At 49.6% G+C, this 21,666-nt stretch overlaps 1 protein-coding gene across 2 annotated transcripts in view; it reads right to left on the reverse strand.

Annotated features, from left to right (window-relative positions):
* The window catches only part of LOC138296807 (exportin-5-like), a 1,394,731-nt gene that overhangs the window by 353,028 nt on the left and 1,020,037 nt on the right, over positions 1-21,666 (reverse strand). For both annotated transcript variants that reach the window (XM_069236253.1, XM_069236252.1), the window contains one exon: positions 10,970-11,014. In XM_069236253.1, coding sequence (XP_069092354.1) covers positions 10,970-11,014 — 45 coding nt within the window. The remainder of the gene's footprint in view (positions 1-10,969; positions 11,015-21,666) is intronic.

The raw sequence follows: 21,666 nt of genomic DNA on the forward strand, positions 1-21,666 counted from the left end.
TCAGAGGTCGCTGGACCCTGTTGGATGCGTCGCTGTTGCAGTTTTCTTCGAAGTAGGGAGACAGGCCGGTGTGGCAGGGGCCAAATCAGTTGTCGTCTCCGTCTTCACTGCAGGGCTTCAGGTCAGCAGTCCTTCTTCTTCTTTAGGTTACAGGAATCTATCTTCCTCGGATCTGGGAGCCCCTAAATACTCAATTTAAGGGTGTGTTTAGGTCTGGGAGGGCAGTAGCCAATGGCTACTGGCCCGGAGGGTGGCTACACCCTCTTTGTGCCTCCTCCCTGTGGGGAGGGGGGCACATCCCTAATCCTATTGGGGGAATGGATTAGTTACTTACCTGTAAATCCTAGTTCTCTTCCAGGGGTATCCTCATCAAAGTCATAAACATTGAATATTCCCGCCCTTGTGCGGGGACCCCGGAGCATATATATATAAAATACATACATATTATCATGTGTAAAACAGCAATGCAGGCTATAATCATAAATAGGCTAAAATGCTTTATTTCTATGCAAGTTTTTTTTTTTTTTTTTTTTTTTTTTTATATTATAAAATCACAATAGATCATAAATATCTACCTAAGCCCCAAAAACTGGACTTAGGGAAGTAAACAGCAGTAAATATCAGAGAAAAATAGAAAAAACCACATTGAAAAACAATGAAGCATTCTTAGCCAATAGGCTGCATGCAGGTTAACACAGGAGAACCATAAAAACTTTGGCACCGTGCCTTTAAGACCCTGAGCACCTCCAGTATCCCACCATGCCTCAGGGGTGAAGGGAAGGTGACAGTTGGTTCACAGTTAGGTCAGTTCTTTTTTCCGGCTTCTTCTGAGAGGATCCTGGAGCATTGAGCTCTCAGTTTTTCTGAGTTTTCCTCAGAAAAATTCTTTAAAAAAGCGTTTTTTCACTTTTCACTCGACAAGTAACATCTTTGTCTGAGCTAGGAAGGTTTTTTCTGACAGAAAAATGCCATCTCTTTTTGTAAAATGTCCCTCTTGTGGGAAGAAGAAAGCCCAGTCAGACCCACACTCTCTGTGTATTGTCTGCCTGCCACAGAGTCACTGTCCTGACACCTGCAAGTATTGTAAGAACATGTCAAGGAGGACTCTCAAAGACAGAGAGAAGATCAGGCTACATGGGCTTCAGGAGAGGAAAAAGTCAACATCCTCTTCACTTCCCAGACCTACAGCAGAAGGAATGGCCCGATCGACGTCGACAGGTAGGATTGTACCTGTTTGTTCTCCATCGACGTCATCGGCACCACCGTCTCACCGGCATAGATCGCCGTCGACGGCGACCAGACCGACGTCGAGGGACAAAACGTCGAAGCATGGACACAGGGGTACATCTCCGTCGACGGCAGGCCGCCGTTCGGCGTCGAGTCATCTCCGGCGCTCCCGTTCGCCGTTGAGAACGTCTCACCCCTTGGCGTCGAAGGACACGACACCAAAAACACCTCGACGGCATGAACATCCGCCGTCGACCACTCGCCACTCAACGTCGAGACACACGACGGCGAGTAGGTCCAGGTCCCGCGATAGGCGATCGGCGTCAAGACACTCGACGGCAAGACCTCCGACGTCAAGACCTTCGACGTCGAAAGCAGACCAGCCATCGCAACCTTCGACGTCGAGGATGCAATCGACGTCGACACAACCTTCAGCTGTGTCACAGGCAGTAGAGCCAGCGGACAAAGCTCCCTCACCGGTGGTCTCTATAAGGAGTGCATCATCCCATTCCAGAGCATCGGGGCATGTTTCTCCCATCACAGCATCCCCGGATTCACAATACTCGAGGATGTATTCTCCTACTGCCTCATTACCGAGAACGCCATCGCCTACAGCTAGAGCAGGACGGGCTCGTTCTGCTTCTCGTCAGCCGACCACAAGACCTGCACACTCTGCTACAGCCTCTCGGAGCAGGTCCCGTTCCCGAAGGAGAACCAGGTCACGAACACCACGCAGAAGATCACCTTCTTGGTCTTCTTCAGGATCGTCTGTGGGGCGCTACTCCCCCACACTCACAGATTCTCCACCTGCTAGGATTTCCCCGGTGGATGATATCACCACTTTTAATGAGGTTCTTCTAAGGGGAGCGCAGAAGCTAAATATTGAGGTACCGGAGCCGGCCACCTCATCCTCAGTTATCTTTGAGACCCTACAACACAGATCAGTCTCGAGAAAACTGCTGCCACTAGTACCGGGTTTGCTGCAACCGACTATGGACACTTTTCTGTCTCCAGCCACTCTCAAGTCTGCCCCGGCTAGGATTCAAAAGAAATACAAAGCTCCGGAACAAGATCCTTTATTCCTGCGGAAGGATCCGCCACCGGACTCTGTGATCTTAGCCGCAGCTAGAAAAACACACTCTGTGGCATCATCTTCCACAGTCCCCCCGGATAAGGAGAGCAGACACCTAGACTCTCTGGGGAGAAAGATGTGCGGTACGGCGGCATCTGCTATGAAGGTCTCCAGCGCCTCAGCACTTCTGGGCAGATATGACCGCTCTCTGTGGGACTCACTCCACAGATTTACAGAAAAGTTGCCCAGGGAAGATAGACAGGACTTCCAGGAAATCTTGCAGGAAGGGGGCCTAGTATCTAACCAGGTCATCAGCGCGGCGGCGGACGGGGCGGATTTGGCTGCGCATGGGTATGCGCACGGAATCTGCGCTAGGAGGTCTTCCTGGCTACGGCTCACGGGTCTGAAACAGGAAGCACAGCAGCGCATTTTGAACCTCCCATTCAGCGGGAGTTCGTTGTTCGGTACCCACGCGGATGAAGAGATGGCCCGAATGAAAACGGAAGTCGACACGATGAGGGCAGTGGGCCTGGAACGTAAAAAAGACTTCAGGCGGAGGTACAGGCCGTATGACAGATGACCATTCCAGCAGAGGGTTCAAACCCCTCACTGGTCTCAAAGGCCACAACAACGACAGGGACGTCCCCTGTTTCAGGCACGTAGACCCACAAGAGACAGAGGGTCAAGTAGACCTCAACAGTCTACAGCAAAGACACCATCAAAGCAATGAGGCATTGCTTCCCTCAACACTGTGCACCACTCCGGTGGGGGGAAGTGTTACGCATCATCTTCGCGAGTGGCACTCAATCACAAAAGACAAATGGGTGCTCAATATTGTCGAACATGGCTATTCTCTCCTTTTCAAAAAACCTCCTCCACACTTGCCGCCAGCAAGGTGTTTTCCTTCTCATCTCAGCCTGCTACGCAAGGAAGTTCTCGCACTCCTACAAAAGAAAGCTGTAGAAAAGGTTCCTCCGGCACAAAAAGGAAAAGGGGTGTACTCCCGTTACTTTCTGGTGGCGAAAAAAGGTCAACAGGGCCTCTTCAGACCAATTCTGGACTTACGGCTCCTGAACAAGTACATAAGAAAACAAAAGTTCAGGATGCTAGCCCTTCACCAGATTGTCCCGCAACTGCATCAGGGAGACTGGATGTGCTCCATCGACCTACAGGATGCATATTTTCACATCCCAATAGCAACCAAACATCGGAAATTTTTACGTTTCCAGATAGCGTCACAGCACTACCAATTCAGAGTCCTTCCATTCGGCCTGAAGTCTGCACCCCGAGTCTTTTCAAAATGTGTAGCAGTGGTAGCGGCACACCTTCGAAGACAAAAAATATTCGTCTACCCCTACCTGGACGACTGGCTAGTGAAGGACTCATCTCCGGATCAGGCGAGAAAACATCGAGATATCGTTCTAAGAACTTTCGAGTCTCTAGGTCTTCAAATCAACCACGACAAGTCAACCTTGATTCCAACACAAAACCTCCACTACCTGGGAGCGATACTAAACACAGAGCTCCAAAGAGTGTATCCTTCGGAGGAACGACTTTTATCAATCCACAGGAAGTGTCAACATCTATTAACAGCCGATGCACCTACAGCTCGTCAGGTGACATCGCTTCTGGGCTCCATGGCTTCATGCATCTTCATTGTCCCGAATGCCAGGCTACGCATGAGGCCCCTTCAGGAGGCATTAGAGAACAATTGGAGCCAAAAGACTGGTCACTGGGAGGACAGAGTTCGACTACCAGCAGTGGCTTTTCAATCACTACAATGGTGGATGCACAGACCTCACCTGTCGATAGGTTCTCCGTTTCACCAGACAATTCCAGTCGAGGAAAACTCAGAAAAACTGAGAGCTCAATGCTCCAGGATCCTCTCAGAAGAAGCCGGAAAAAAGAACTGACCTAACTGTGAACCAACTGTCACCTTCCCTTCACCCCTGAGGCATGGTGGGATACTGGAGGTGCTCAGGGTCTTAAAGGCACGGTGCCAAAGTTTTTATGGTTCTCCTGTGTTAACCTGCATGCAGCCTATTGGCTAAGAATGCTTCATTGTTTTTCAATGTGGTTTTTTCTATTTTTCTCTGATATTTACTGCTGTTTACTTCCCTAAGTCCAGTTTTTGGGGCTTAGGTAGATATTTATGATCTATTGTGATTTTATAATATAAAAAAAAAAAAAAAAAAAAAAAAAAAAAAAACTTGCATAGAAATAAAGCATTTTAGCCTATTTATGATTATAGCCTGCATTGCTGTTTTACACATGATAATATGTATGTATTTTATATATATATGCTCCGGGGTCCCCGCACAAGGGCGGGAATATTCAATGTTTATGACTATTGATGAGGATCCCCTGGAAGAGAACCTCCATCTGCAAGATGGAGGATTTCTAAAAGGCAGAGTCACCTCAGCTCAGGACACCTTAGGGGCTGTCCTGACTGGGGCACGACTCCTCCTTGTTTTCCTCATTATCTCCTCCAGCCTTGCCGCCAAAAGTGGGGGCAGTGGCCGGAGGGGCGGGCATCTCCACTAGCTGGGATGCCCTGTGGTGCAGGTAACAAAGGAGGTGAGCCTTTGAAGGCTCACCGCCAGGTGTTACAGTTCCTGCAGGGGGAGGTGAGAAGCACCTCCACCCAGTACAGGCTTTGTTCCTGGCCACAGAGTGACAAAGGCTCTCTCCCCGTGTGGCCAACATCATGTCTGGTGTGTGGCAGGCTGGTAAAAACTAGTCAGCCCACACTGGAAGTCAGGTATGTTTTCAGGGGGCATCTCTAAGATGCCCTCTGGGTGTATTTTTACAATAAAGTGCATACTGGCATCAGTGTGCATTTATTGTGCTGAGAAGTTTGATACCAAACGTCACAGTTTTCAGTGTAGCCATTATGGTGCTGTAGAGTTCGTGTTTGACAGACTCCCAGACCATATACTCTTATGGCTACCCTGCACTTACAATGTCTAAGGTTTTGCTTAGACACTGTAGGGGCATAGTGCTCATGCACATATGCCCTCACCTGTGGTATAGTGCACCCTGCCTTAGGGCTGTAAGGTCTGCTAGAGGGGTGACTTACCAATGCCATTGGCAGTGTGAGGTTGGCATGGCACTCTGAGGGGAGTGCCATGTCGACTTAGTCATTTTCTCCCCACCAGCACACACAAGCTGGCAAGCAGTGTGTATGTGCTGAGTGAGGGGTCCCCTGGGTGGCATAAGACATGCTGCAGCCCTTAGAGACCATCCCTGGCATCAGGGCCCTTGGTACCAGAGGTACCAGTTACAAGGGACTCACCTGGGTGCCAGGGTTGTGACAATTGTGGAGACAAAGGTACAGTTTAGAGAAAGAACACTGGTGCTGGGGCCTGGTTGGCAGGGTCCCAGGACACTTTCAAATCATATCTTGGCATCAGCAAAGGCAAAAAGTCAGGGGGTAACCATGCCAAGGAGGCATTTCCTTACACCTTTCCTTTATGGAAAGAAGAAATGATTTTAGTGCAAATCAAATTGCTCTCAGTTTCAAAAGATTGATGTTGAGCAGGGATTCCACCAGAGACCAGAGGGTTCTGATATCCACCTCTCTCAAGTGGCTGCTGCAACCAAAGAGTGATGCATCTGGGACTACTGTGTGTTCTGGGTGGTGAAGAGAGAGAGGTCTACCATTGACCTAACTGCGATACGTGATTGACCAGAGCAAGTCGTTTTAGTTCCCTCCAATATCTGGACCAGATGGGAAAGATTTCCCTGATGCTCTGCCCACTGGGTCTTCCAGTCCCACTGCAAAACCACCCTATGCCAACTGGCATGTTTTACCAACACAATGCAAGAGATGATAAGACCCAGCAGCGTCTGAGCCAGCCTCACTGAAATCCAGGACAGACGATGAAACATTGGAATCATACATCCTGGGCTAACTGTTCTGGAGGATAGGCCCAAAACTGCACTATATTCAGAACAGCGGCAACAAAAGGGGTGAGTTTACCTTCTACGGCCAATCGCCAAGGTAGGGGAAGAATGGAAACCATGACTTCTGCAGGTGTGCTGCAAGCTCCACCATGACTTTGGTGAACACACCGAGGGACACTGGTAAGACCAAAGGAGAGCACAGCAAACTGATAATACTCCACCCAGAGTGAACCGCAGGTAACGTCTGTGGGAAGGTAGGATGTGAATGTAAAAATAGTTGTCCTGCAGGTCCAAAGGTACCCCAGTCTCCAGGGTTGAGGGCAGCTAAGTCCTGAGCCCGGGTAACCATCTTGAATTGTTCCTTTTTCAAGTATTAATTGAGAGAGAAACAATCTAGCATAGAACGGATCCTTCTTTGGCACCAGAAAGTAGCGGGAATAGCAACGTCCACCTTCTTCTGATGCTGGCACACAGTGTGAACTGCTCCTTTGGCCAGTACTTCCTGATGCAAGTGTGCAAGGTAGTCTTCTGCTAGACCATCTGGTGGCAAAAGAAGTGGTGCCGGGGTTTGTTGGAAGGGGAGGGAGTAACCCTGTTGGACAATCTGAAGCACCCATTTATCTGTTGTGATTTCCAGCCATTGGTTGAGAGGGGGATCGGATTCTGCTGCCAACTGGATATCCATGTTGGATTGAGGGTAAATTACAGAGACTTTGACTGTGTGGCTGCTGGAGGTGGGTGTGGGAGCGGATTGGCCAGAACTCTGGCTTTGGGCTCCACGAGGCTTGTGGGAACTGCGCCCTTGGCCACGAAATGACTGAGCCTGCCCGCCATGGTGGCTATGGGGGAATGGGCACAGCTGTGGAATGGGTATAAGGAGGAATGAGACTTGTGGGGTCACAGAGAACCCAAACGACCTAGCAGTGTCTGTACTGTCTTTCAGTCTCCCCAAGGTTGAATCCTTCTGGTCTCCAAAGACTTCAAAAGGTCATCATGAATGAGGCTTGGACATCCTCCAAAAAGCCAGTGTTCCTCAACCAGGTGTGAGGTCGAAGCGCCATCGAGAAAGCAATGGCTCTGCTCAGTGAGTTGGTCATTAACAACCCCCATCTGATTGTCAACTTTGCTGCGTCTCGTCTGTCAGAAATAGACTGGGAGAATGTAAATCCTATTGGGGGAATCCTCCAAAACAAGATAGAGGATTTCCTAAGGCAGGGGTCACCTCAGCTCAGGACATCTTAGGGCCTGTCCTGGCTGGTGTGTGACTCCTCCTTGTTTTTCTCATTATCTCACTCGGGCTTGCCACCAAAAGTGGGGGCTGTCTCCGGGGGAAAACAGGGGGGGGGGTCATCTCCACTAGCTGGAGTGCATGGGGCGCTGTAACACCAGGCTTGAGCCTTTGAGGCTCACCGCCAGGTGTTACAGTTCCTGCAGGGGGAGGTGTGAAGCACCTCCACTCAGTACAGGCTTTGTTCCTGGCAACAGAGTGCACAAAGGCATTCACCACCCCATGTGGCCAGAAACCGGTCTGGATGTGGCAGGCTGGCAGAAACTGGTCAGCCTAGCACTTGTAATTGGGCTGGGGCACAGGGGGAATCTTAAGATGCCCTCTGTGTGCATTTCTCAATAAATCCCACACCGGCATCAGTGTGGATTTATTGTGCTGAGAAGTTTGATACCAAACTTCCCAGTATTCAGTGTAGCCATTATGGAACTGTGGAGTTCGTGTTTGACAAAACTCCCAGACCATATACTCTTTATGGCTACCCTGCGCTTACAATGTCTAAGAATTGGCTTAGACACTGCAGGGGTAAAGTGCTCATGCAACTATGCCCTCACCTGTGGTATAGTGCACCCTGCCTTAGGGCTGTACGGCCTGCTAGAGGGGTGACTTACCTAGGCCACAGGTTATGGGTTGTGGGCATGGCACTCTGAGGGGAGTACCATGTTGACTTATTATTTTTCTCCCCACCAACACACACAAGCTGTGAGGCAGTGTGTGCATGTGCTGAGTGATGGGTCCCCAGGGTGGCATAATACATGCTGCAGCCCTTAGAGACCTTCCCTGGCCACAGGGCCCTTGGTACCAGGGTAACCATTTACAAGGACTTATCTGTGTGCCAGTTTAAGGAAAGAACACAGGTGCTGGGACCTGGTTAGCAGGGACCCAGCACACTTTAAATCATACATAGCATTAACAAAAGGCAAAATCTTAGGGGGTAACCATGCCATCAGAGGCATTTTCCTACAGAGAGTATAGTCCGGGTCTCATCCAGGATCACAGGCAGCAGTTGCGCAATCCAATCCCACACAGTATGGTAATAACAGCCCAATAAGCATGCAGTGTTCACAGACCACAGTGACAGGCTGGCGGAAGAGAAAACCCTATTACCAAAAGGTATCCAGCCTCTTGGATTTCTTATCCAGTGGTGTCAAGGGGAATGCCCCGGGACTAACTCGGGAAGTTGATTGCTGGACCATTCAGGCTCCCAGGGGTAGGGTCATGGCAGAGAAAGGCTGGGTCCCCGAGAGTAAGGCGATGGTGGTGATCCATGGTGCTGCCCAAGACATTGGTTTTGACTTCAACCATGGGTAGCTGTAGGTCCAGGATTTCAGCTGTGCTCCAGACCACCATTGCGAAAGTGTCCCCTTCATCTGCAGCCACTGTGGGAGGAGAGTGGAGGCCAGTGACTGGTTAGGTATCTAGACGACTGATGTCAGCAAAGTCCACATCCAGTTGTCATCGGCCATGATCTCTGCTAAGGGGTAAGTATAGGTATATAGATACTAAGATTTCCTCCATTCATGTTCCTCAGTGAAACTGGCACTGTGGGCAAGGTCGCCGCTGGAGGCAATGTTGTGTGATGCGGGTCTGGATCCGTATCAGAGACAGAAATCACATTAGGGGGCGCAGGGAACGGCGCCACTGGAATGGTCTCTGGAGAAGGTATGGAAGTCGCAGGCAGGGCCGATACAGATCCACCAACAGATCCTAAAGGACTGCCTGGCCTGAGTGTGGACCAGCTGACAGAGCCCCAATCGAAGACCCTCCCAAACCTGTGGGACACGAAGGTGTTTCAGGGGGGATAGACTGCCTAAAAATGAGGCTCATGATCTCACAAAAGTCTCAGAGTTGGAAGGAGGTTGCTCTGGCTCCAGGAACTTTAGGGAAGTGTGTAGCGTACATAGTTTCCAATGCTGGCAGCACAGAAACCACCTGCAAGTGAGGCCGGGATTTGCGACATCATTCTCTTGCGTTGTCCAAAGAATGGGAGGGACGTGGAGAAGTCAGAGTGCTTCGACTTCTTGGACCTATTCTTATGGGATTTACCTGAAAAAGTCTTGAAGAGTGACGAGGACCGAACTGGACCCAAGATCTCCCACACGAACAAAACCTGGAGTGGCACGGAGTTACATGGCCAACGACCAGTTCATAGGCTTGCACTCTTTACACACAACATGAAGTTGTAGCTTCTTCTCTGGCACCACAGACACAAAACGTGGGGGTCTGTCACTGACATCTGTCAATGACAGGCTTCACAAGTTTGAATCTGGTGGGCTTCTTCTAGGGCATCCCTGAAAAAAATAGAAGAAAGGCACACTAGTCATCTACAAAAAGTGTTGAAAAAAGTCGGTCAAAAAGAGACGGAGGGGAGCTTGATCCAGATCCGATGGACGGAAAAGAAGGAACTGAGGTCAGCGCTCTGGGGTGGCGTCTATATAGGCACTGTCCATGTCATTTAAGGCGTGGATCACACCACACAAAGCCGACCAACGCCACCTACCATTGAGCAAGGGGATTGTTCAAGAAATTTCAGAATCCAGTCTGACACCTGGGGAATATTCTAAAGTAAGGAATCAGTGGTTAGAAGTCTCTATCAGATCATGACCACAAAACCAGCTGTCCGAAAGCGAGCACTGCTATGAAATGTATCATCACGACTAATGCCAGGGACTGAGTAAGTAGGTAGCCACACAAAGATAATACTCAAAGATGCAATAGACATAAGAAGGGTTCGGCTCAAGATGACACGGCACAGGGAACGAAAAGAGCACAGAGACCAAGAAGTCCTGCTATCTGAGGAAGATGCAAGATATGAAGGTAAACTTATCATCCAATATTAGGACAACTCAGGAAAATAGAAATGTAAATCCTTCAATTAGGAAAGTGTGATGTGCAGTTACCTTATTTCCAGCACATCTAATTAACAACTGCCTTCAGACTGCATTCAATAGAAGGTGACAAGTTAAAAGAAACATTGAGAGAGAAGGAAGGAGGATAAAAAATAAGAGGCTGAACAAGTAGACCACAAGGGAGAAAAGAAATGTATGCAAGCTTGCAGAAGCAGAACAGCAGTGACTTAGGCAAAGAGGAGGGGCGCAGAGGAAATCTTTAACTTCTCCATCTTGACCATACCCACTTAAAGTTCTCCATGTCACTGGGTGTCATTAGAGAGGTGCCACTTGCATTTTTGGGCACACACAGCATGAAGGTTCACAGTTTTTCAGATCACTTGTAGTTACATTTGAAACCCTGAAATTGTTATACTTTCTGTTCTGTATTCCTCCACTGGAGTGCCCCCTGAGGGTTTGTAAAGGCCTCATGTTTTGATGTAATTTATGTTGGTGGATGGCCTTTTATCGAGCAACACTGCACTAAAGCTGCATAGATTTTAAAACTTAATACTTAAAATCACAGGCAAATTATTGTTCTAGCAGTATTTACTTTCCATGCTTTTTCCATAAGATAGCACATGCACTTACCAGCTGAACTGGAAATGTTATCACTAATGCATACACTGTCATCATCTGCAAATACAAAAATAATTACTGTTACATGGGAAATAGCGCAAGAACCACTTTGGACTGTACACCAGTCATTTTAAATTGAAGTGCTACATGTGCACTGTCAGCCAGATTCAAAATCTAATTGTTCTTCCATACTTTTACAGTCCTTACAGTGGAAACTTACAATAGTCTCATAAGATTTTATGAAGGAAAGCCTAAGGTATTAATGATCAGGAAATAATTTAGCATACAAATTCATGTTACTTAAAAAATAGCTTCTAAAAGCTTCCTATCTCTTGGCCTCGGTTTTAGGACCTTGCAGCTCTGACTCCATTGCCTCACAGATTGCGACCCTGATTGCAACTTGGGCAGAGCAGTTTCCCAGGATGGCATACCACAGCACCCAATTACAACCAGCCCAGTGTTGTTGGTCAGATAGCCCTGTTGTAGGAACACTGGACATGATTTTATCAGTGTGAAAATCACACAAGGCTCAGCCAGCCAGGCTCAGGGTGAAGCTTTCCTACAACAATGAGAGCGAACAAGCAGCCACCAACACCCCTTGATACTTGTCGTCCTGCCTCCACTGGCACACATCTTTTCTACTTCTTCTATTTAGTGCCTGTTTAGAACAGTTGGTAGTTGGGAGCATTAATCCCTATGTACATCAGGAAAAACCAGGGCCACATCCGTGGCATAGCTTAGGCTGTGAGATCTGGAAGGGGGGCATAGGAATCTCAAATTTCCCAACTAAAAGCAGTGGGCTGCAGTGTAGAGGGGTTTCAAGACCAAGGTTCAGAATGGAATGTTTTTTTTTTAATTAAGAACAGGGTCAGTACTGTTTTGCATTAGGAGGGCCTCTGCCTAGAAGTTGTCCTTCAGGAAGCAGGGGATGCCAGTGGAACCCACAAGATGTACTGAGAGGACAATCTCCTATACTCAGAAGCAGGGGAACCCAAACCTGGCGCCACCAGGAGGCTGGTAGTACCTCTGCAGTACAGAGAGTTTTTGTTGAAACTGACACATGACATACCCCGGCAGGTCACTTGGGGCAAAGCAAGACTTGGGACAGACTTGTCCCACACTTTCACCGGCCCCACATGTCTGAAGATACAAAGGAGTTTTGTTGCTCCTGTGTCAAGCCAGTGGCAAAACAGGTGGCACCCTAAAGGCCCCCTTAATTCCACTACCAGTGGTTGGGGTTCCCTTTGAGAGGGTTGGGATGGATATTATTGCCCCCCTAGATCCTCCCACTGCCTCTGGAAACAGATTCATACTGGTGGTGGTGGACCATGCCACCGGGTATCCAGAGGCCATACCTCTAAGGACCACTACAGTTCTTGCACTGGCAAAAGCCTTCCTGGGAATGTTCTCCAGAGGGGGTATTTTTCAAAAGAGGCGGTATCAGACAAAGGTACAAACTTCATGTCTGCATACCTTAAAAGCCATGTGAAAGGAATGCGGCGTTACTTACAAGTTCACCACCCCTTACCACCCCCAAACTAATGGGTTGGTTGAGAGATTTAACAAAACTCCCAAAGGAATGATTATGGGACTCTCTGAAAAACTCAGGAGGAGATGGGATGTCCTATTGCCCTGCCTCCGGTTTGCCTACAGAGAGGTTCCTCAGAAGGGAGTGGGCTACAGCCCCTTTGAACTTCCGTTTGGACACCCTGCCAGAGATCCACATTTACTTGTAAGGGAAGTTTGGGAGCAACCTCTCAAGACATTGTTGATTATGTACTTGGTCTCAGATCCAGGATGGCTGAGTACATGAAAAAGGCCACTAAAACCTTCAGGCCAGCCAAGAGCTGCAAAAGCAGTGGCATGATCAGAAGGCTGTCCTAACTGTGTACAAGCCAGGGCAAAAAGTGTGGGTCCTGGAGCCTGTGGCTCCCGGGGCACTCCAAGACAAATGGAGTGGTCCCCACACTATAGTGCAGAAGACGGGTGAGGTCAACTATTTGGTGAACCTTGGCACTCCCAGAAGTCCCCCTCAGGGTGCTTCATGTGAACCACCTGAAGCCCTCCTAAGACCAGGCTGATGTGACCCTGCTCATGGCAACTGATAAGGGACAGAAAGATGGGAGTCACCCTCTCCCTGATCTCTTCTCTACCACTGCAGCTGATGGCTCAGTGGATGTAGTGGTCCTAGCAGACTACCTTTCTGGGTCTCGGAAGGAAGACTGCAGGAACCTCCTAGGCCAGTTCTCTGAACTGTTTTCTCTGACACCTGGTCAACCTACATGGTGTGAACACACCATTGACACAGGGACAGTTGGCCTGTTAAAAGTGAACTTTACAGGTGACCAAGCCCCCTCTTTGGGCTATTTAGGGTCTTCCTCTGGGGTGGGTCCTCAGATTCGGCTTGGAAGATTCCAGTAGGAATCCTCTGCAACCTCTGCTTTGACTTCTGGCCTCAGGAACCGCGACTGGACCCTCCAGGAACTGACAAGCTGCAGATCCACGAGGAAGACTCTTCTGCAACATTGTATTCGGAAACTCCTGCCAGCTTTGCAACGTTTCTCAGGCTGTGCATTCTCAGAAGAATGCAACTCTTCAGCCTGCACAAGAAGAAGGAATTTGCCTTGGGGTGAAGGCATCACTCCCCTGTAACTACAGGTACCTGGCTGCATCAACGACCAGCTGCGTGGATCTTCCCTCATCCTGAGTGGCGTGGGTCCTGCATCACTTGTGGTGGTCCGGAGAGTCTCTCTTGGCCCTCTCTACCAGCTGTCACACTTTGGTGGTGTTAAGTCCTTTCCATTCCACACAAGGATAGCACCCCCATGCACTGTGTCCTTTGCAGCTGCCAAGGTTTGTTGGCTTCACCTATAAGGGGAACTTCAGGCAACATGTAGCTCCAGCCCCCAGCACTCCCTCCTGCAACTCCTGGGCCTCTGCGTGGTCCTCCAGCGACATGGGAGCAACTTCTGTGGTGCTGCATGGGTTGCTTCAGCGACTACTGTGTCCCTGTCCTGTGGGACACTTGTGGGTGCTGCCTCTGCTCCTGTGGGCCTTCTGCGATGTGGAGTGTTCCCTGTGACTCTCCCTCCTGGGTAGAGTCCTCCTGGTCCTTGCTTGCCCCCCGGGCAGCGGCTCTTTTCCTCCAGCGCGAGTTTGCCTTTGCCAAGGCTTGCTGATGGAAAACCTTCTTTGGTTTTCCATCAGTTTGGGCTCCCACTAGGGCTAGTATTGCATATTGCTATTTTCCCCAGTTTTCTAACCTTTTTATGCCTCTTACCGTTTATTATTATTATTTATATATATATATATATATATATATATACTTACCTCCTATTGGAGGGTTGGCTCGCTAGTGTTTTTGATACTGTGTTGCAAAGTACGTTTATTTTTGTAGAACCAAGTGTTTTCTTTCTTGTGTGCAAGTACTGTGTGACTGTAGTAGCGCATGAGCTTTGCATATCTACTAGATAAGCCTTGGCTGCTGATCCATAGCTACCTCTAGAGAGCCTGGCTTCTAGACGCTGCCTACAATTCAGTGAGAGGCAGTGCTTAATTTATGCTTGTTGTTTCCGGTGAGGAGCACTGGCACTTATTTTTTAGGGCCGGCACTTATTTTTCTGCCTCAAGCACTTACTATGAGCAAAAGACACATATTGGAAAGACGGAGGAAGAAAAAAATTAAAAAGCGTCACAAAGGGAGAAAGCTTCAAGAGTAAGCTGAAGGGACAGGGAGTGGCTATAAATGGATTGGAGAGGCCCGAGGTGGCTTCAGGATTACGCCGCCTCAGTATTCCGTGTTCGCATATTTAATTCCAGATGGAGATGACCAACGCCCCTGTCCTGACCCCACTTTTGGCTGGCAAAGCAGGACGGAAAATTAGTTCATTTATGAGGTGCGCCCACTTCAAGCCTGTCCCACCCCTAAAGTGGACAAGCTGAAGTGGACACCACTTTTTAAATTCCTTCATCTTGTTCTGGATGGGATTAGACCTCTAGGGTCAGGGTTATGCCCACATCCCCACAGAAGGGGTCAGAGAAAGGGAATAGTCACTCTAAAGGTGGGCAACCCATTGGCTACCAGCTGTCACTCCCAGTAACGCCCCTAAATTGAGTATTTAGGTGGTACCCCCAGAACCCAATAACTCAGATCCTGATGACCTAAGAAGAACAAGGACAAAGAAGCAAAAGCAGAAGAGGAGAAAAGAAGTAGCTGACCTGATACCAACCCCGCCGGCCTGTCTGCATCCCTTGTCAAAATCTGCGCCAATGTCGACTCATTCTGCAGCTGTGATCCCAGAAACCCAGAAGGACTGCCTGGCTTTGAAAAGGCTCAGGACCTCCTGTGAACAGCGGACCTGTTCCTCAACAAACTCTGAAGAGGGGACTCTGAAGCCTCCAGAACTGCAAAGACCCAATGTCTGGAGTCACCACTGCACCCCCGTCCCCAAACCGAGGTGAAGAGGACCATCGATGCCAACAAGGTTCCCCAGCTGTCTAGAGTAGGTGTCTATCATGTTTTCACCCATCCTGGACTACCTGAAGTCAACTAAAACCTTTGCATACAGGCACCCTCTCCTGTGGCTTCTGTGCTGAGAGAAATCCAATGCTTAAAGCAACCACTGCACTGGTCGCCACTGGCCCGAGTTGAAGTGGACCCCGGGTGTCAATGATGTCCCCGTGCTCTCCTGAGCTCGAGTCCTCTGTGGTTTCACCCCTCCTAGACTCTACGACCACGCCTGCAGCCTCAGACCACAGGACTACTCAACCGTGAGTGCTCCCGGAAAAAGAAACCCAACTCCAAAGGACACCCCTGCATCTGTCACCACAGGACCTTGGAGAAGATCAAAAGTGCACTTACATCCCTGAGCACCCCACCTTTGCGACCTACCTGTTGGTTGTCCTCAAATGGCCCCCCAGTCCGAGCCTGCATCCTAAACCCACAGGGACCAATCTCCATTGAACTTCATTGGGCTCCTGACGCATACTGCACCAGCCAGAGCCGGCAGAATAAACCCCCGTAGGCCAATCTCCAATGAAAGACAATGGGTACCCGATGCCATGCTGCAACTCTGCATCAAGCTGCCCCAGTGTCGCCTGGTGTGACCTACTGGTGTGGTCCTGACCCTTGCCCAGTACTCACCTTAAGTTTCAGAGATTGGTCTCGTAAATTGTTGTAAAGTACTTGTTTTCCTTCCAGAGGTTAACACTGAAGAATTAAAAGATTGCACTGTGTCCACTTTTACAATTGAAAAGTATTCATGCTCAAGAACGTGCTTACCTTGTAACGATGTTCTTGGTTTGAAAGTATATATATAAAAAGATGTGTTATTTTTCTATATTGGTCTCAGATTTATTCTTTGAGTGTGCGTCTCATTTGTTGCTTTCGTGAGTACAACAAATGCTTAGCAATACCCTCTGAGCCTAACTGCTCGCCCACACTACCACAAAATAGTATTAGCATTATCTACTTTTTCCTCTGAAAACCAACTGGGGATCCCATGGACTCTGTGCACAGACTACTTCTTTTTAGTGCACCATATAGAGAGATAGCTTCCTACAAGCTCTTAATGGAAAGACATCGAATAAAGACAATTACCCCTGAGAAATGGGGTTTTCCAGCAAAACAAAAATCTTTCATAGGCACCTGTATTCAGAAAGTACTTGCTTACAGTAGAACTAAAAACTTATTAACCTTCACTAACAATCTTTCTGTAGGATACTAACTAATTGCAAATTCTTCACCTGATGAATATGCAAAGGCATAAGACTGGGTCTGTAAAACTTTGACATAGCTCTACTGTTCTGGTAGAGGACTCTGGCTCAATTTTGGTGTTGAAAACAGGACATCAATGGAGACTTGAAGAGCACACCCCAGTGTATCAGCATCAGATGCCTGTCCATTTTTCACCATGCCCTTGGAAGTATAGGCGAGGAAACAAGAACAGCTAGGGTAGTGAAGCAATCAAAATTGAAACCTTTTTAATGTGAACTAAGATCATCCTTTAGAACAGGGAGGCAGGTGTGACTGGTGAGGAATCTGCAGGAAGGTAAGTAATGTTTTCTTCTAATGGCTACTTCTACCTGCATATTCCTTAACTGTTTAATAGATTTCAAAGCAATACCCCTTCCATGTGGTGGCACTGAAGCAATGATCAAACAAGGAAACCCTGGAGTATGAATGTGCATCGCTTATTGCCTGTGATGACCACCCTGTACCCCCACGGCGATGCCTGCAGAGAGAATCCAGAGGATTCCCCCTGAGCGCGACTGCCCAGTAACAAAGAACCTGATGCCAGGAAGAAGCACTGCACCCGCAGCCCCCAGCCCCGAGAGGAACCAACTACCAGTGCAGGAGTGACCAGCAGACGGCCCTCATCTTTGCCCAGTCAGTGGCTGGCCCGAGAAGCCCCCGTGCCCTGCCTGCATCCCCAGAGTGACCCCCAGGTCCCTCCAATGAAAGAAAGTGCCTAAGAGGGAGTCAGGTGTGATTTTGCCACGTTGATAGTGAACTCCAGCGAAAGCAGAAGGTTCACAGAAGTCTGGAGGTGGAAGAAGATATCCTGGGGCGAGCCCACCATCAACACCCAGTCAGCAAGGTAAGGGAAGATCGAAACCCCTAACCTGGGCAGCTGAGCACAGACCACCGCCATCACCTTGGTGAATACCGAGGGGCACTGGTAAGGCCAAATGGGAGCACAATTAACTGAAAGTGCTTGTGGCCTACATTGAACCGCAGGTAACGCCTTTGGGCAAGCAGGATGAGAATGTGAAAATACGCATCCTATAAGTCCATGACTACCAGCCAGTCTTCTTGGTCTAGGGCAGACAAGACTTGAGCCAATGTGGGCATCTTGAACCTCTCCTTTTTTAGGAAAAAACTGTAGTATTGGCTCTCATGTAAACAATTAGACTGCTGGATCTGGGCGGCAGCACCACCAGATTGTGGGGAACTGAGTCTGATAACACACCTTGTGACAACTGTTGGCCTAAGCCTTCCGGGCAGCTAGGAGTACCTCACCAGTGCCCGAGGGCATAGACTACTTGTGGCAGCCATGCTCATGACATTCTGATTTCTCAGGGATATCGTGGTGTCTCTGATCTTGCCCTTTCTCTCAGTTCCATTTGTCTCATGTAAGGAAATGCCTCCTTGGCATGGTTAACCCCTAACTTTTTGCCTTTGCTGATGCTAAGCTTTGATTGAAAGTGTGATAGGACACTGCTAACCAGGCCCCAGCACCAGTGTTCTTTCCCTAAACTGTACCTTTGTTTCCACAATTGGCACAGCCCTGGTACTCAGGTAGGTCCCTTGTAACTGGTACCAAGGGCCCTGACTCCAGGGAAGGTCTCTAAGGGCTGTAGCATGTCTTATGCCACCCTGGGGTCCCCTCAGCACATGCACGCTGCCTCACAGCTTGTGTGTGCTGGTGGGGAGAAAAAGACTAAGTCAACATGGCACTCCCCTCAGAGTGCCATGCCAACCTCACACCGCCTGTGGCATAGGTAAGTCACCCCTCTAGCAGGCCTTACAGCCCTAAGGCAGGGTGCACTATACCACAGGTGAGGGAATAGGTGCATGAGCACTATGCCCCCACAGTGTCTAAGCAAAACCCTAGACATTGTAAGTGCAGGGTAGCCATAAGAGTATATGGTCTGGGAGCTTGTCATACACGAACTCCACAGCACCATAATGGCTACATCGAAAAAACTGGGAAGTTTGGTATCAAACTTCTCAGCACAATAAATGCACACTGGTGCCAGTGTGCAATTTATTAGAACATGCACCCTGAAATACCAATCTGACTTCTAGTGTAGGCTGACCAGTTCCTGCCAGCCTGCCACAAACCAGACAAGTTGCTGGCCACATGGGGAGTGCGCCTTTGTCACTCTGTGGCCAGGAACAAAGCCTGTACTGGGTGGAGGTGCTTCACACCTCCCCCTGCAGGAACTGTAACACCTGGCGGTGAGCCTCAAAGGCTCACCCCTTTTGTTACAGCGCCCCAGGGCATCCCAGCTAGTGGAGATGCCCGCCCCTCCGGCCACTGCCCCCTCTTTTGGTAGCAAGGCTGGAGGAGATAGTGAGAAAAACAAGGAGGAGTCACCCACCAGTCAGGACAGCCCCTAAGGTGTCCTGAGCTGAGGTGACCCCTGCCTTTACAAATCCTCCATCTTGAGTTTGGAGGATTCCCCCAATAGGATTAGGGATGTGCCCTCCTCCCCACAGGGAGGAGGCACAAAGAGGGTGTAGCCACCCTCCAGGACAGTAGCCATTGGCTACTGCCCTCCCAGACCTAAACACACCCCTAAATCTAGTATTTAGGGGCACCCCAGAACCCAGGAAATCAGATTCCTGCAACCTGAAGAAACAAGGAGGACTGCTGACCTACAAGCCTGCAGAGAAGACGGAAGACAATCATTTCTTTGGCCCCAGCCCTACTGGCCTGCCTCCTGCCTCGATAACCTGCAACCAGTGACACATCCGACAGGGACCAGCGACCTCTGAAGCCTCAGAGGACTGCCCTGGACTAAAGGACCAAGAAACTCTCATGAGCAGCGGCTCTGCTCAACAACAGCAACTTCGTTGCAACAAAGAAGCAACTTTCAAAGACTTCACGTTTCCCGCTGGAATCGTGAGACTTGACACTGCACCGGACGCCCCCGGCTCGAGATCCAGAGAACAAACACCACAGGGAGGACTCCCCAGCGACTGCGACCCAGTGATTAGCCCAAGACGACCCCGCTGAGCACCCAGAGAGAATCCAGAGGTTCCCCCTGACCGAGACTGCCTGTAACAAGGGACTCGACACCTGGAACCAGCACAGAACCCGCAGCCCCCAGGACCTGAAGGAACCGAACCTCAGTGCAGGAGTGACCCCCAGGCGACCCTCTGCCTAGCCCAGAAGGTGGCTGTCCCGTGAAGCCCCCCGTGCCAGCCTGCACCACTAGGGTGACCCCCGGGTCCCTCTATTGTTTCCTATCTGAAACCCGATGCCTGCTTTGCACACTGCACCCGGCTGCCCCTGTGCCACTGAGGGTGTATTTTGTGTGCCTACTTGTGTCCCCCCACCAGTGCTCTACAAAACCCCCCTGGTCTGCCCCCCGAGGATGCAGGTACTTACCTGCTGGCAGACTGGAACCAGAGCACCCCTGTTCTCCATAGGCGCCTATGTGTTTTGGGCACCTCTTTGACCTCTGCACCTGACCGGCCCTGAGCTGCTAGTGTGGTAACTTTGGAGTTGCCTTGAATCCCCAACGGTGGGCTGCCTATGCCCAGGAACTGAGACTTGTAAGTGTTTTACTTACGTGACAAACTAACCATTGCTTACCTCCCCCAGGATCTGTTGATTGTTGCACTGTGTCCACTTTGAAAATAGCTTATTGCCATTTTAACAAAGACTGTATATGATATTGCTTTTATTCAAAGTTCCTAACTTACCTGTGTGAAGTACCTTGCATTTTATGTGTTTACTTCAAATCTTGAACCTGTGGTTCTTAACCCCTTCTGTGCCCAGGACGTAATGGTTACATCCTGAGGCACAGTGCTTGTGTGCCCAGGACATAACCATTACGTCCTGGGCACCGAGTGGGATTCCCCCCATCTCCCCCAAGGGAGGGATGGAAGGGGAAGACCTTCCCCTTCCACCCCGACCCCCCCACCCCCCCTGTGACGTCAGCGCGCGATTGCACGCCGATTGTCACAGAAGGCCTCCTCCATCGCGCTGGAAGCTCAGCTTCCAGCGCGATCGAAAGAGAAATGCAAAACATTTCTCTTCCGATCACGTGGAAGAGGCCCGGAGAGGCTTCAAAGGGAAGGAAATGTATTTCCTTCCCTTTGAAGTCTCTCTGAGCATTTCAAAAGCCAGATTGCAGAGCAATCCAGCTTTTGAAATGCCCACTAGACACTAGGGATGTTTTTTTGAAAAGGAAATTAGCCTGAGGGAGTGACCCCTCGGGCAAGGGTCGCTCCCCGGAGGGCATTTTTTTTTAAAGGCCTATTCTGCCCCCCCGGGAGGGGAGGGGGGGGGGGGGCAGAAACCTCAAGGCACCAGGGATAATTTTTTTTGTTTTCTTTTTTTTTTTGTTTTTGATTTTAGAGGTGGGGAGCGACCCCTTAGGCAAGGGTCGCTCCCATAGGGGGCAAATTATATTTAGGACATTTCTGCAGATTGGCCTATTTTTATGAGGCTAATCTGCCCCCAAGGGGGACATTTTGTTTCGTGAATCTCACGCAAGGGGAGCGACCCCTTAGGCAAGGGTCGTTCCCCTGGGGGGCAAATTTATTTTAGGCCATTTCTGCCCCCCCGAGGGCAGATCAGCCTATTGTTATTAGGCCGATCTGCCCCTAGGGGGGGCAGAAACCTCTAGGCGCCAGGGCAATTTTTTTTGTGTGTGTTTATTTTTTTGTTTGTTTGTTTTTTTAGAGATGGGGAGTGACCCATTAGGCAAGGGTCGCTCCCCTGGGGGCAAATTGTATTTAGACCATTTCTGCCCCCCTTGGGAGCAGATCGCCGGATTTTAGGTCAATCTACCCCCAAGGGTGGCAGAAACAACTAGGCACTGGGGATTTTATTTTCTCGCCAATGTCACGCAAGGGGAGCGACCCCGTAGGCAAGGGTCGCTCCCCAGGAGGGGTTGGGGGGCAAATTTATTTTAGGCCATTTCTGTCCCCCGTGGGGGCAGATTGGCCTATTGTTAATTAGGCCAATCTG

The sequence above is a fragment of the Pleurodeles waltl genome, chromosome 5 (assembly GCF_031143425.1).
Source record: "Pleurodeles waltl isolate 20211129_DDA chromosome 5, aPleWal1.hap1.20221129, whole genome shotgun sequence".
NCBI lineage: Eukaryota > Metazoa > Chordata > Amphibia > Caudata > Salamandridae > Pleurodeles > Pleurodeles waltl.